The 12,175-nt window shown below is 42.4% G+C and overlaps 1 protein-coding gene across 2 annotated transcripts; it reads right to left on the bottom strand.

Moving 5' to 3' along the window:
* Positions 1-392: 392 nt before the first annotated feature.
* On the bottom strand, positions 393-11,460 carry COQ5 (coenzyme Q5, methyltransferase). Of its 2 annotated transcripts, XM_032471463.1 has the most exons (8): positions 11,224-11,460; positions 10,961-11,139; positions 7,762-7,911; positions 7,251-7,472; positions 3,588-3,694; positions 2,115-2,203; positions 1,415-1,526; positions 393-1,332 (listed from the first exon to the last, which is right to left on the bottom strand). In XM_032471463.1, the coding sequence occupies exons 2-8, from the start codon at positions 11,013-11,015 to the stop codon at positions 1,231-1,233; spliced, it is 837 nt and encodes a 278-aa protein (XP_032327354.1). In that variant the 5' UTR covers positions 11,016-11,139; positions 11,224-11,460; the 3' UTR covers positions 393-1,230. The 2 variants fall into 2 exon arrangements, with proteins under 2 accessions (XP_032327354.1, XP_006178168.1); XM_006178106.3 differs by lacking the exon at positions 10,961-11,139.
* Between the last annotated feature and the right edge of the window lie 715 nt (positions 11,461-12,175).

The following is a 12,175-nucleotide window of genomic DNA, read 5'->3' as shown; positions in this document are numbered from 1 at the left end:
CCTTCCAGCATCTGCATTCCTTTCGGCATTTTCAAAGGCTTCAGCTGGCTGGAAACAAAATGGAAGCTAAAAGTTTTTTTCTCAGGTTTAGCACTTTATTGAATGTTTTCAGGTGTTGTTCTATGAGACAGTTGTAATATAGAGAGCTGTATCTGGAAGCTTCTCAAATGAGAGGGCAAGATTCTGTGAGTGAAGGTACTTAATGACCCTTCCTGTGCTGGGGCAAGAGGCAGCATTATTTGAAGCCTTTTCAAGTAGCCTTGAACTAAGGTATCTGCAGTTAAACTGCCAGCCAACTCACAGGTTGATTTTTGCAATTTCTTAGCAAGACCCTCAAAAACTAAGCTTCATCCACACTCAAAATATGGCCTCATTTTAACATGAGTGGACTGTATCGAGACAAGCTCTGCCCAGCTCTGCCCCTGAGTACTGGAGCAGGTTAGGCAAGGTAAATAGTCATCAGACTTTTTTTTTTTTTTTTTTTTTTTTTGCTATAAAATCCTTTCTTCAAATGTATTCTGGCAAAGAAGCTCTCCATGTAAGACATGAAAGCTGGAAATTGCTGGTACATTTATTCTTTCAACAAGGATTTGTCAAGTTGCTTTCTTCATGACCGGCACCGAAAACACAATAGTGGCTTTTGGTAGAAGAGGACTGAACGAATAACGACAAAAGTGTTTCTCACCTCCCCTCAAGAAAAAATGACAAATACTACACAAACTAAATGCATTTAGTGCTTCAGTGCGTATTTCTAGTTGCGATCCTTAGCCCTCTAACTCGGGCCTTGGCTTTTGGCCCTGGACTGTCTGGGCTGAAAGGTGGACTCAGGTACAGCTAGGAAGTTCTCTGGTTCAAATCATCGAGTTCAAATGACTCATTATGCCTCTGGAAGGCAGCACTGGCAGAGAAGCTACAAAACACTTCAAAACTGAGTTTTAGTGCTGGTTTTAATGACACACTGGACAGCCAAGAAAAATTAGTAGGAGTTAAGCAAAAAGTACAGTCCAAATAAATACCTCTGGGAGAAAGCCTGAAGCAGCCCTTAAGGAAAGCTGCAGTAAAGTGACAGAAACTTGTTTCTTTCACTTGGAGATTGGTCACATCAGAACATGAGTCCAAGGCAGATAGCCTTAAGAGATGTTCTGCTGCTGGTCTCACTAACCAGATTATCCTTCAGCTCCAGGCTTTCCACAGGATGTGACTGGTTCACGCTCCAGGATCTTAAAGGAGTTACAGTTTGAAGCCAGAATGAATGGCTACAATGCCTGATGTTAGATTTTCATAAGTCACTTTCTGAAAACCTGCATCTTCTATCATCTCCTTGAACTCCTCCTAAAACACAAAGAAAGATACAGCAAAAATCACCTGCATTTCAACCGTGGGGTCTTTGTTGTGAGCTGTAGAAGTTCTGTACCTGAGGTGGGAACTGTCGGATGCTCTCTACCAGGTATTGGTAGGACTTCCAGTCTCCTGCAATCACCTCTCCCAGGACAGGGATGACCTGGAAGCTATATACATCATAGAGCCTAAATGAAAAGGCAAAAGATTAGAACATGACCCTTGATAAGAAGCAGGAAGATCTAAGCCTGGGCTCATAAACTCAAATGCCTATAGGGAGGGGTCAAGCAAGTACCTGCAACAGTGGGCCAAATGGCAAGATCAATAGGATGTGGTGACAGGTACAGTTAGAAGGACCATAAGGTGGGGGAGGGGTGGGTACCACTCAGCTCTGACTATTGCCATGTGGAAATACGGGCTTAACCGAGGGCCACCACATATCTGATTTCTCAAGTGAAGCTGGAAATCCAGGTTTTTATGTAAAATTTCCTTATTTTAAAAATTTAGACATCTAAGTCCATTTCTAAAATACCAAGAATCAAACAAAATACAGACGTTGGCCCACTTGAGTCTCTGGTTACTGGTTTGAAACTCTTCTGGCCTAGGTGTCATCATTTAGAACTGGCTAACCTCTGAGGTGGCACTGTCCCTCAGGGACTCTGGGACTCTGAGCTATGAAGTTTATGCTTAGAGCTTACTGACTATTTTCTCTCCATTTTGGGATGGGAAGCTCTTGGCTAGATGATGAAAATAAAGCCCTGTTTAGCAATGCCAACCTGGATACGAGGGGATTGTTCACTTGGCTAAACTCCAGACAGAGAAACCGTCCTCCTGGCTTCAGGACCCGATGGGCTTCCTGGAGTGCCTGAGTGAGACAAGGAACAGAACACACATCTCAGCAGCCCTCACTCAACTCCGGGAGGCTGAGAACCCTTTAGCTTTCACAGGCATTATACCAGCTACTTCCCACAGATCCCTTGTTCACTCTCAGCTGCAAAGCTGTAACAGTAGAAATAACCCTACAATCTCCTAAATGCTTTAGGCATCCTGCTGCCCATGACTAGAGAAGGTTGCCTGGAGTAACCTAAACTGACTCAGATTGGCACAACCCCCATGGGGGGGCAATTTTAGAATGATCAAAATCACACTGGTTATCCCTCTTTGATCTAGCAATTTTACTTCAAGGAATCTATCCTACAGAAATGCATCTACTGTGGAAATGACATGTATATGGGTTATTCACTGCAGCACAATCTGAACAGCATAAGATTAGAGCATCTTAACCATTAATGAGAGACTGATTAAATTATGGACTATCTATGCAAATGGAATCTATGCAGCTATTAAAAAAAATAGCCAGTATTATTTATGTGCTGACATGGAAAATCTGCAAGGTATATTTTTAAGGAAAAAAAGCAATAGGCAAAGCATTTCAAGGCTAGTATTCGTATAAAAGAAGAAAGAAAATAAATATACTTAATATGCACAAAACATCTTTGCAAAGATGCATTAAGAAATTAGTGACTATAGGGGGAAGAGGCACTGACTGAATGGTTGGGACACAAGGGTGAAGACTTACCAATACATCATTTTGTGCCTTTTGAACTTTAAACATTTTTTTTAATTTAAAAGGAATAATAAACTGGCTACATACACAGGACAGGTCATAAAAACCAAGCTAGCACACACCATAAAGGATGTCTCACCCAAAGCAGGGAACCAGGCAACCGGAGTCCACACTAGAGATATGAAACTGGTTGCCTTGCTCAGCATCTTCAAATGTTTTGGGACAGAAAGAAATAAATGATGAAGAGCTGAACACTCCCTTCTTCCTACAGAGGAACCATGAATCTAGCAACCTTCTGCCAAGAGAGGGTTTGAGTGTCCTTTTCTGTGCCGGCCAAGGAAATGCCTCTGATCTGCAAAATCACAGAGTCAGACGGCTTCACAAATGAGAGGAAACAGATGAAATAACAGAGAAGACTGACAGTCTCAAAGATGTAAATACCAACCCAAGCAACAAAGGCGTCCATGGGGATCTCTCTGTGATACTGTTGGGTTTTTTTTGTTTTTTGTTTTTTTTTTCAATTTTTTGAGCAGGAAAATTGGCAATTTAAAGGATTAAGACCTCGAAACCTGAAACGTTCCACTAAAGAGCTGGGCCCAGAAAAGGCTCTCTCCCTCTCCTCATCCACTCCAGCAGCACTAATATCCTGAGTCACACCAGCTGAGGAGGCAGCCATTTGTACCCGATCGATGTGTGTGACATTCCGGATCCCAAAGGCAATGGTGTAAACATCAAACTTATCGTCATCAAAGGGCAGTTCTTCGGCATCTCCCAATACCCAAGCAAGTCCTGAAACAGAAGAGCAGTTCCAGTCTCAGTCTGAGGAGTTGTCTTCTCTGCATGCAGCGAACTGTCAAACCTAAGGAGGGGTTCGGGGAACCCCTGAATTTGTAGTCAGCCGGACAGAAGTGTAGGTAGCCAGGATGCCCTGCCTGCGGCTGGCTTGTGAAGTGGGAGCAGTCTTGTGGCATCAGTGCTAACTTTGGGTAATTAATGTCAGAACTGAATTGAATTGCTGGACACCTGCTTGGTGTTGGACAGCTGGAGAATTGTTTGGTGCCTGGTGAACATCCCACATGTGGTATCTGAAGTGGCGTCAGAAAACACGTATCTGCCTTCTCCACTGGACTCCTGGCCACTGTCTTCAAAGTATCCCCCCGTCCCAAGAACTTGAAGATGGTGTCCTTGAAGTTTAGCAGGAAGTCCCCCAAGGCTTTGAGTAGAACTTGATTACTTAGTAGTGCCTCACCATCAAGCAGTTTTTATCCAACTAAGTGTTTTGTGTAGAGCACTGTGGTTAAAAAGGCCCAGGTCCTGGGTTGCCTGGGTTCTAATTCCAGCTTCCCCATTTATTAGCCATATAATCTTGAATAAACTACTTTGTCTCAGTTTCCTCATCTGTAAAATGGAGTCAGTAATAATACCCACTTCAGGGCTCATTGTAAGTATTCTAAGTACATAATTTAGCATAGTTATATTGGTTTTATTGGCGTCATAGAGAAGCAGTGTCTAGACCCCAAGTCTGGTCATGAATTCAGCCCCTGTCAGGGTGGCTGTGTCCTCTGAGGGTCCTGATTCAGCTTTAACATTATTCACCTTGCAGTGAATCCGACATAAAATATGACACAGAAGGAAGGGACTATAGAGGAAAAGTAAATGAAAGTCATCTTCCTCGAAAGCACACTAGCAGTACTTAACAAGGGCCTTAAAAGTAAGCATACTCTTTGACCCAGCTATTTGATTTTTAGGAGGGAGACATTAATGACATCACCATCAGAGCTACTGCTTACTGGGGCCATGATGGCAGGGTCTGTGTTATCACGTTACCTTCTCACATCCTCATACCGACTCCATGAGACAGCTGTTAGTATCCTTCAGGTGAGCAAAACTGAGTTTCAGAAAGGTTAAAGTAGCTTGCCCAAGGCCACGCACGTGGAGTAGAACACAGGCCGTTTTACTCCGCAGCCTGTGTTTTTACCAGTTACGGTACAGTATCCTCCTACTGTGACGTGGTTTTATTTTCCCCATTTCATAGATAAGGTAACTGATATCCAGAGAGTTTAAATACTTGTCCAAGTTTATATAGTCAGTAAAAAAAAAACTAGTGAATGTATGCAAAAATGTATAAATAAGGATGTCACAAAGTTGTGTTATATGCAAAAACATTAGGAAAAAATGAGAGATCAACTGGTTTATTGGTTATGTAAACTGGTTATGGGAATCACAAAACATTTGTATGGGGGACTATCATGAAAAATAATGATTTTAAGGAATTTCTTAATAACATGGAAAAATCTCATGATACAATGCTGAATTAAATAAAGCAGGATACTAAATTGTCTACACAGGATGCTCTCAATTTTATAAAAAGGAAAAGATTTGGAAGAAGATAGGAAGGAAATATATGAAAAATTTGAGGAGTATCTCTGAATGTTGAAATTGTGGTTAACATTTACTTTCTTCTTAGTACTTTTTCAAATTTTTGGATTTCTGAAATCCAAATTTTTCTCAAATATATCACTTTAATAACCCATCAAGTAATTTTTTTGGGGGGAGTGTGTAGGGGGAAGAGGTAATTAAATTTATTTATTTATTTACTTTAATGGAGGTCCTGGGGATTGACCCTAGGACCTCCTGCATGCTAAGCACACACTCTACCCCTGAGTTATATAACCTCCTCCACCTTTAAAAAATCTTTTTAAGGTTCCTGCCCTCCAAGCTCCCATTTGGGGAGGAAGTGCCACACATAAAATGCAAATAAAACACATCATAGCACTAAACATAAAAATGCCTCTACCCGTTAACATTTACAATTATTAAATACTTTCTAGGATCCTTCTACTTAGTTTCAAACTTTTCTGCATGATATTCTTTGCAAAGGCATTTTTATTGGAAATTGATAAAGTGAGGAGGAAAGATAAAGCTGTACTAAGCAGCACTTAGAGATTCGTATGCAGGTAGACCTGTCCTGGCAAGAGGGATTCAGAAGTGGAGCACCAGCCATCACGTCTGTCTTTGTTCGCCACACTTCGTAGCTGAGCATGAGAGAGAGGGAAACACATTTCTCAGTAGGAGTAAGGAGACATAGTGCCTTTGTCTAGAAATCCTAGTGACTGTCGGCCTTCTGATCCGTGTTGATGGTTAACAAAGGAGTCCTTCATTTGGGGGGCCAAGTGGGCCGCAGTTCGTCTAGGCAGCTCGTTCTCGGGGTGGGGGGAGGAGGAGGAGGAAGAACTGACCTAAAATAACCATAGACACTCATGGTGGGGGCGGGAGAGGAGAGAAAAGCTGATGTTGACGGGAGGGACTCGGCTTTCTTTGCTGTGTCCCACTGCCTGTCGCAGGGGCCGCCTGCAGTGCCTGGCCGGCGTGGAAGAGGGCGCCGCAGCATCTCCAAGAAGCTGGGTAAAACAATGCCGCAGCTACCACATCAGAACTTCTCCTGGGGCAAAAAACTGGGGGCTAATGTATTTCAAAATATTAAAACAAACAGCCAAATGTAAAAGGCACATTTTAAAGCTAGAGCAGAAATTGTCCATTTGGAGGCTGCAGTAGGTTCCTGGAGAAGCGCAACCACTTTCCTACGGGCCATTGAGAGCAGCACCGTGCGAGGGAAGCCGGACGACTACCATTTACAGGTGTCCTTTCAACTGTATCACGTGGGCCCCTGAGAAAGCCACGCTGGGATGGATGGAGGAATGCAAAAGGTTTTTTCTTTTTTTGGGTGGGAGGGTGAGGGGAGACACTTGGGAAAGACAAAAAGAAGACGAAGCAAGGCTGAGTGGGAAAAACCGTCTGACTTTGATGCAGATCTGATAAAGCCTCGGCCTACCCAACTTGGAACTCTGGAGTAAAGACTGCCTGTGAAGAGAGTCTCGTGAGGGAAATGCCCAGGCCCCAGCACCCTGTGGTGCTCAGTAACTGGCCTGGTTTGAGAGCTGAGGTCGAGTTTAGTTCTGGGTGGGGAATGAAATGGCTCAAGAATAGGGCACTGGGGTCACCAGTGAGCTGCTGGGAATTAAAAGCCAAACTTCTGTCTCAGGGCCCAAGAGCTGAGCTCTGAAGATCCAGCTCCAGTTTGGGATCTGCCATTTAAACTGTGTTACTTGAGTGAGATACTTAACCTCTTTGGGCTTTGGTTACCTCCCCTGTCACACAGGGCTGACGACCTAACTCCCTGGGTTGCTGACATAATGTGCATAACAGCACACAAATTACCTTCAACGCCTACCTATCTGTATGTTTTTAAAACCCGGAAAACAAAGCACTTCAACATTGTACCTATTCCATCTTATTTTATGAACGTACAAACATTTCTTCTGTGTCCACTTTCTGCAGGACTCACCAGCTTTGTATCCTCGGGCACAGGCTTTCTGTTTTCCCATCTTCAGCATCTCCTTGTTGATGTCACAGACCATGACACGAGAACCGCCCAGTGAATCCTCCTGATTCTGGTACTTTTTGGCAATTTCTTCCCAGGATAAATTTTGCTGGGCCCTTAACTGCCTCTTCTGCTTTCTCTGATGCTGTGCCTGAACATAATTCAGGAACCGGAATGCAATGTCACCTGTCAGAAGCCAACAGGAGGAAAGATCAAACACAAACACAAACAGAAAACCAGCATGTCTTAAACCCAAAGGGAGCGAAACAAAGGCACAGGGATTGAGGAGCGGATAGTCTGTGCTTTTGGTTGACATTCAGTTAAAAAGAAAAGAGTAATTAACTTTCTTAGAAGTGTATCAATTTTCAGTTGCCATCATCAGCCTAATGGCAGGTGAACTAACTCATTCCAAGAAGAGACTCTAATTTCCATAAAAGGTGCTCAGTGTACCCGAGGATACCAAACTGGACATTACCTGTGCCTCCAGCAACATCGAGCAGCTGGGTCCCAGGAAACGGGTGCATCTTCAAGAGCAGCAAATCCTTCCAAACACGATGGATACCAAGACTCATCATATCATTCATCACATCGTACTTCCTGGCCACACTTTCAAACACCTGATAGACTTGACATGAGAGAAACATGATTGCACTATTAGTAAGATTAACCTGGAAAAGTCCTAAATGAAAAGAGGACGTTTTCCTCCCTGAAATTAACTGTCTTTGCAAGGTGGAGCCAAGCCGCAATGCTTGACACTCAAATCTATACCTGAACATTACCTCTTTTAAAAAAGGCTTAAACTACTTCATGTAAGAAAGAAATCAACCTCTTTTCTGTTATCTATCTTTACCTAGGACTGCTACCCTGTAATAACTCCATGCACATACTTAGTGCTAAATAGGTTTCTGTTTTTTTAGAGGATGGGGGTGGTGGTGGAATTTTTCTAATACTATTATATTAAAAGACAACAAAATCCATTAGAAAGACATATGAAAAATAGATGCGAAGACCTCAGCTCATCTCTGCCTGCATTGCTGAGAAAAACTTCAGGTACAATTTGATGGGCAGATGGATGGCAGGATGTGAATCAGGGCCAAGTCACACTGTAGAGGGTCCCCATGAATCTTTTCCACAGGGTCCAGGCAGACTGTGGAATCTGGGCTAGCTGGACAGATAAGGAATTTACTATCCAAAACACTTTAAAGCACAGGCTACATTAACTTTTTTTGCAGCTGTGTTTCTGCCCATGCGGTGAGAATATCAGCGCTAGCCCCCTACCTGCCTGCCGTTAAGGCTGAATTTGGTAATGAAGGGAAGATACTCTGAGTTCCTCAGACGAATTATGCTGCTTAGATCCAAAATGTTACTGATCTCTACTGAGTCAGCAGAATATAGAGCCCCCTCCTTTAACTCAATCTTGAATGCCTATTCTCAACCCTGGATCCTATAAGCTTGCTCTTTGCTTTTGAACATCTTTGGGGGTATTCAGAGGGACACTAAGGCTCAACCCAGTGACTGTAAGCCCTCCTTGCTCTGTGTGGTTCTAACATGCAAGAATGTCAGTTACTGTGGTTTAGTTAAATAACACCAGTTCTCCAGCAACATCATTCAAATACAATGGTATATTAACTGTGACTAATTGCATAAAGTACAAATTTTGCTAGTAGTTCTTCAGTCCACAAATCACTACATAAATAACAGATGTGCGTCATGATCAGAAACCAATCACGTCACTTCTTTCAGTTTGTAGGTGGTTGGTTACATCAGTTACTCAGTTCACACGCAGACAGCAAAGCATGTTGTTGTGTTACCTCCTTCTCTCTCAGTTGTAAATCCCTGTGGCATTTTGTGAGATAACTGAAAGAGGAAATGAAAATGAAAGTGCACCAAAATAATGAAATGTGACAATGCTGAAAGTGAAACTGGAGTAGAATGTCAATGGAGTTATAGGAGAAACATGACAGTGGGAATGTTGCTACTGCTGCCACTGGAGGGATTTTAAACATGCAGCCAGAGGAACTTTGGGAAGATGAATTTAGGGTTATAAATGAGAATGTGGTTGTGATGAAAAGGCTGAAGATGTCCCAGAGGAAATGATGCCAGCAAAAAAATTCACATTAAAGGAATTCTTGGAGATACTTCATGACATTGAAAGTGAAAGGATAAAATGTTGGAAGTTGATTGAAACTTAGAAAGGAGTATGGTAAAGCGCCGAGGCATGGAGAAAGTGCTCACTCCTTATTGTAAGTTATGACGAAAAGGTAGCAAACACTTTTTAAACTACTCTTGGTAAAGTTTTTACAAAGGAATGAAACAACTTAATTCTCAGTCTAAATTTTTATTAGAATGTTGATTTAATTAAAAATTTAAACTTAAAAATTTAAAAATTCTAATTGCATAAATTAAATCTCATTTTCAGGTGTGCTAAATCAATACTAACTTTACTATTTTTCCCTCCCTCATACATTTATAACTGACAATAAGAGAGTTTTTGATGTTTGATAATTTTTTAAGGTCCTGGAACAATTGCAATTTCTCCTATTAATCATTAAGTTCACTGTCATGATTTCAGTTTGCATGGTCGTTTTTACTGTCCTGCATCATTGTGCAAAGGGAAGACTGCCTGTACTTCAGTCTTGGCTCCCAATCTGGAAGCCATATTTAGCTCACTGGTAACTCTTCCCCCCTGCCATTGTATGAAATGTTGTTTATATATTGTAAAGCACAAATCAGAAGTTAGGCATTATTATTATTTTGTAAACAACCCACGTGGATTCAAATCCCAACTATGCCATTTAGTAGTAGTTTATTCATCCATAAAACCAGGCTGAGTTCCTATCTCCTAGGCTTGTATTTAATCAAAAGAATTATGTAAAATATTTTAAAAGGTTTGATAAATAAAATTAGTTTACTATGGTTCTACTTGGCTCCACTTATTTCACTCCGCCATAAGTTATCGAGCTCCTAATGTGCATCAGGCGCTGAGGATATAGACACCAAAGAGCCACTGTCCCAGCTTTCTGGGGATTCACAGTGAAATAAATGTTAATTTAAATTCAGTATTCAAAGAGTTATAGTAGAGCTATGTATTTAGTAAGGTTGAGGTGAGAGGTAATGCAACGTTAGTCTTTTAGATGATGGGAAATTCCATTGTGGGCTCTTTCTCTTATTTCCTGGGTGACCACACACCAAGTGACGGAACCTCTCAGAGCCTCACCATATCCATCTGTAATATGGACATAGCACCTTCCGCATTACAAATGGTTCAGTTGGAGTTTTAAAACAGTTGTTTTCCTTTTCCATGCCTATGGCACAGTGCTGGACACAAAGAAACTGCTCAACAATATCTAACATTTATTGAGCAATTATGAAGTGCCAAGCACTGTTCAAAATTCTTTAGTGTATGAAGTAATCTAATCTTCACAAGAACTCTACGAAAGAAGTTAACTACTATTCCTACCTAGCAAATTTGGAAGCCGAGGCACATGGAAAAAGTTTCATTTTCTTTCTATAAAAAATGGCCCATCCCTTTTATCGAGAGGTAAAGAACGTGGGCTCTGTAGTCAGACCAAACTAGGTTGGACTACTAGTTCCACCACTTACTAGCTATGTTAAATTGGGCAAGTTTTGCTTAAACTTTAAGTCTCAGTTTCCTCATGTGTAACAATACTCACCACCGGGAAGTTGAAATGAGAATTGGAAACGTCTGCACATTGGGTAGAACATCATAAACGCTCAATTGGTGGGATTTCGTGATAGTTACTCCACTTAAAAAGAGAAGGCGTCTACGTTTAGCAGGGTCACTCTGGGGGTACTCCTTATAGGTCAGGACCGCACAAGCTCAGCATCAGAGCTGACAGGACGTTACATTAACCGTTAGTATGAGCAGAAGAAACAAGATCGCAGATCCCACCCTCCGCCCTCTCGCCCCTTTCACCTTTGCCCCCCTTCTCCTCTTCCGACACAGTCTCAAACCCGAAGTGCGTTTCCGTTGCCCGCTTCTCTTGCGACAAGGGTCGTGCACCCAGCGGGCCGCTGGGCCAGCAGCTACGAAGCCAGGGAAGCCTGCAGCCCGGCAACACTGGCGACCACCCACGGCCGCAGAGGCTCCATAGAGCCCAGCTCCTGGGGGCCGCCATCTTGATAGTCGGGTGACCGCCGGCAGACAGTACGCCGTGTTGCATCACTCGATGGCTGACGGTGGCCGGCCGGAGACATTATTAGACGAACGCGTCCTGAAACCTGATATTAAGAAGCTTAGCACGATCTCTGGGATCTGGAGTCTGTTTAGCCTTTGAATACCCCAAATCCCTTTCTCTCTCTCCCCCAAATTGAATATAAAATTCACCAGGAATGAGCGGACCTTAGGGAGAGCCCCCCAATCACCTCTCAGAGGCCTGAATCTTGCCAACCTTAATACTAACTCTCAAGATACCGATAAAATCTTGTTTTCTGGTGCAGAAGAGGGCAAACGGAGCTACGGTATGGTAAAAGGCTAAGAATACAGGGTTAATTCTCTCCTAGTCTTTGGTGTGCATAATAATCACCTGATTTGATCTTTAAAGTGCAGATTCCTGGGTCCCAAATACCAGAGATTTTGAATCAGTACATGTGGTATGGATACTGGGAGTCTATTTGATGAAACTTTCCATGCAAGGGATTTACAGACCAATCTTGAGAAACACACGCTAGATTACTCTGAATAATAAACACAGGAAAGACTATCTTTGGTCTTTGTATTTTATGAACCTAGGAATTTCATAAATGGGAAGGAAAGCTCTATCTATCTATTTAGTAAGTCACAACCAGACATCATTCAGCCTCCCTCTCCTGCTATTACAAAGCTACATTTCTAGCTCCAGCTGGCAGGCCACGAATGTTTTACTTCA

The sequence above is a fragment of the Camelus ferus genome, chromosome 32 (assembly GCF_009834535.1).
Source record: "Camelus ferus isolate YT-003-E chromosome 32, BCGSAC_Cfer_1.0, whole genome shotgun sequence".
Classification (NCBI taxonomy): domain Eukaryota; kingdom Metazoa; phylum Chordata; class Mammalia; order Artiodactyla; family Camelidae; genus Camelus; species Camelus ferus.
This window is presented reverse-complemented; position numbering and strand designations above follow the sequence as displayed.

Bases quoted from the DNA above. Each gene is read 5' to 3' on its own strand.
- COQ5 (XM_006178106.3), bottom strand. From the start codon at position 11,425: ATGGCGGCCCCCAGGAGCTGGGCTCTATGGAGCCTCTGCGGCCGTGGG. The intron at 1,527-2,114 runs GTTGGCATTGCT...CTTTTCATTTAG, and splicing joins AACAATCCCCTCGTATCCAG to GCTCTATGATGTATATAGCT. The intron at 1,333-1,414 runs GTACAGAACTTC...TTTGTGTTTTAG, and splicing joins TCCGACAGTTCCCACCTCAG to GAGGAGTTCAAGGAGATGAT.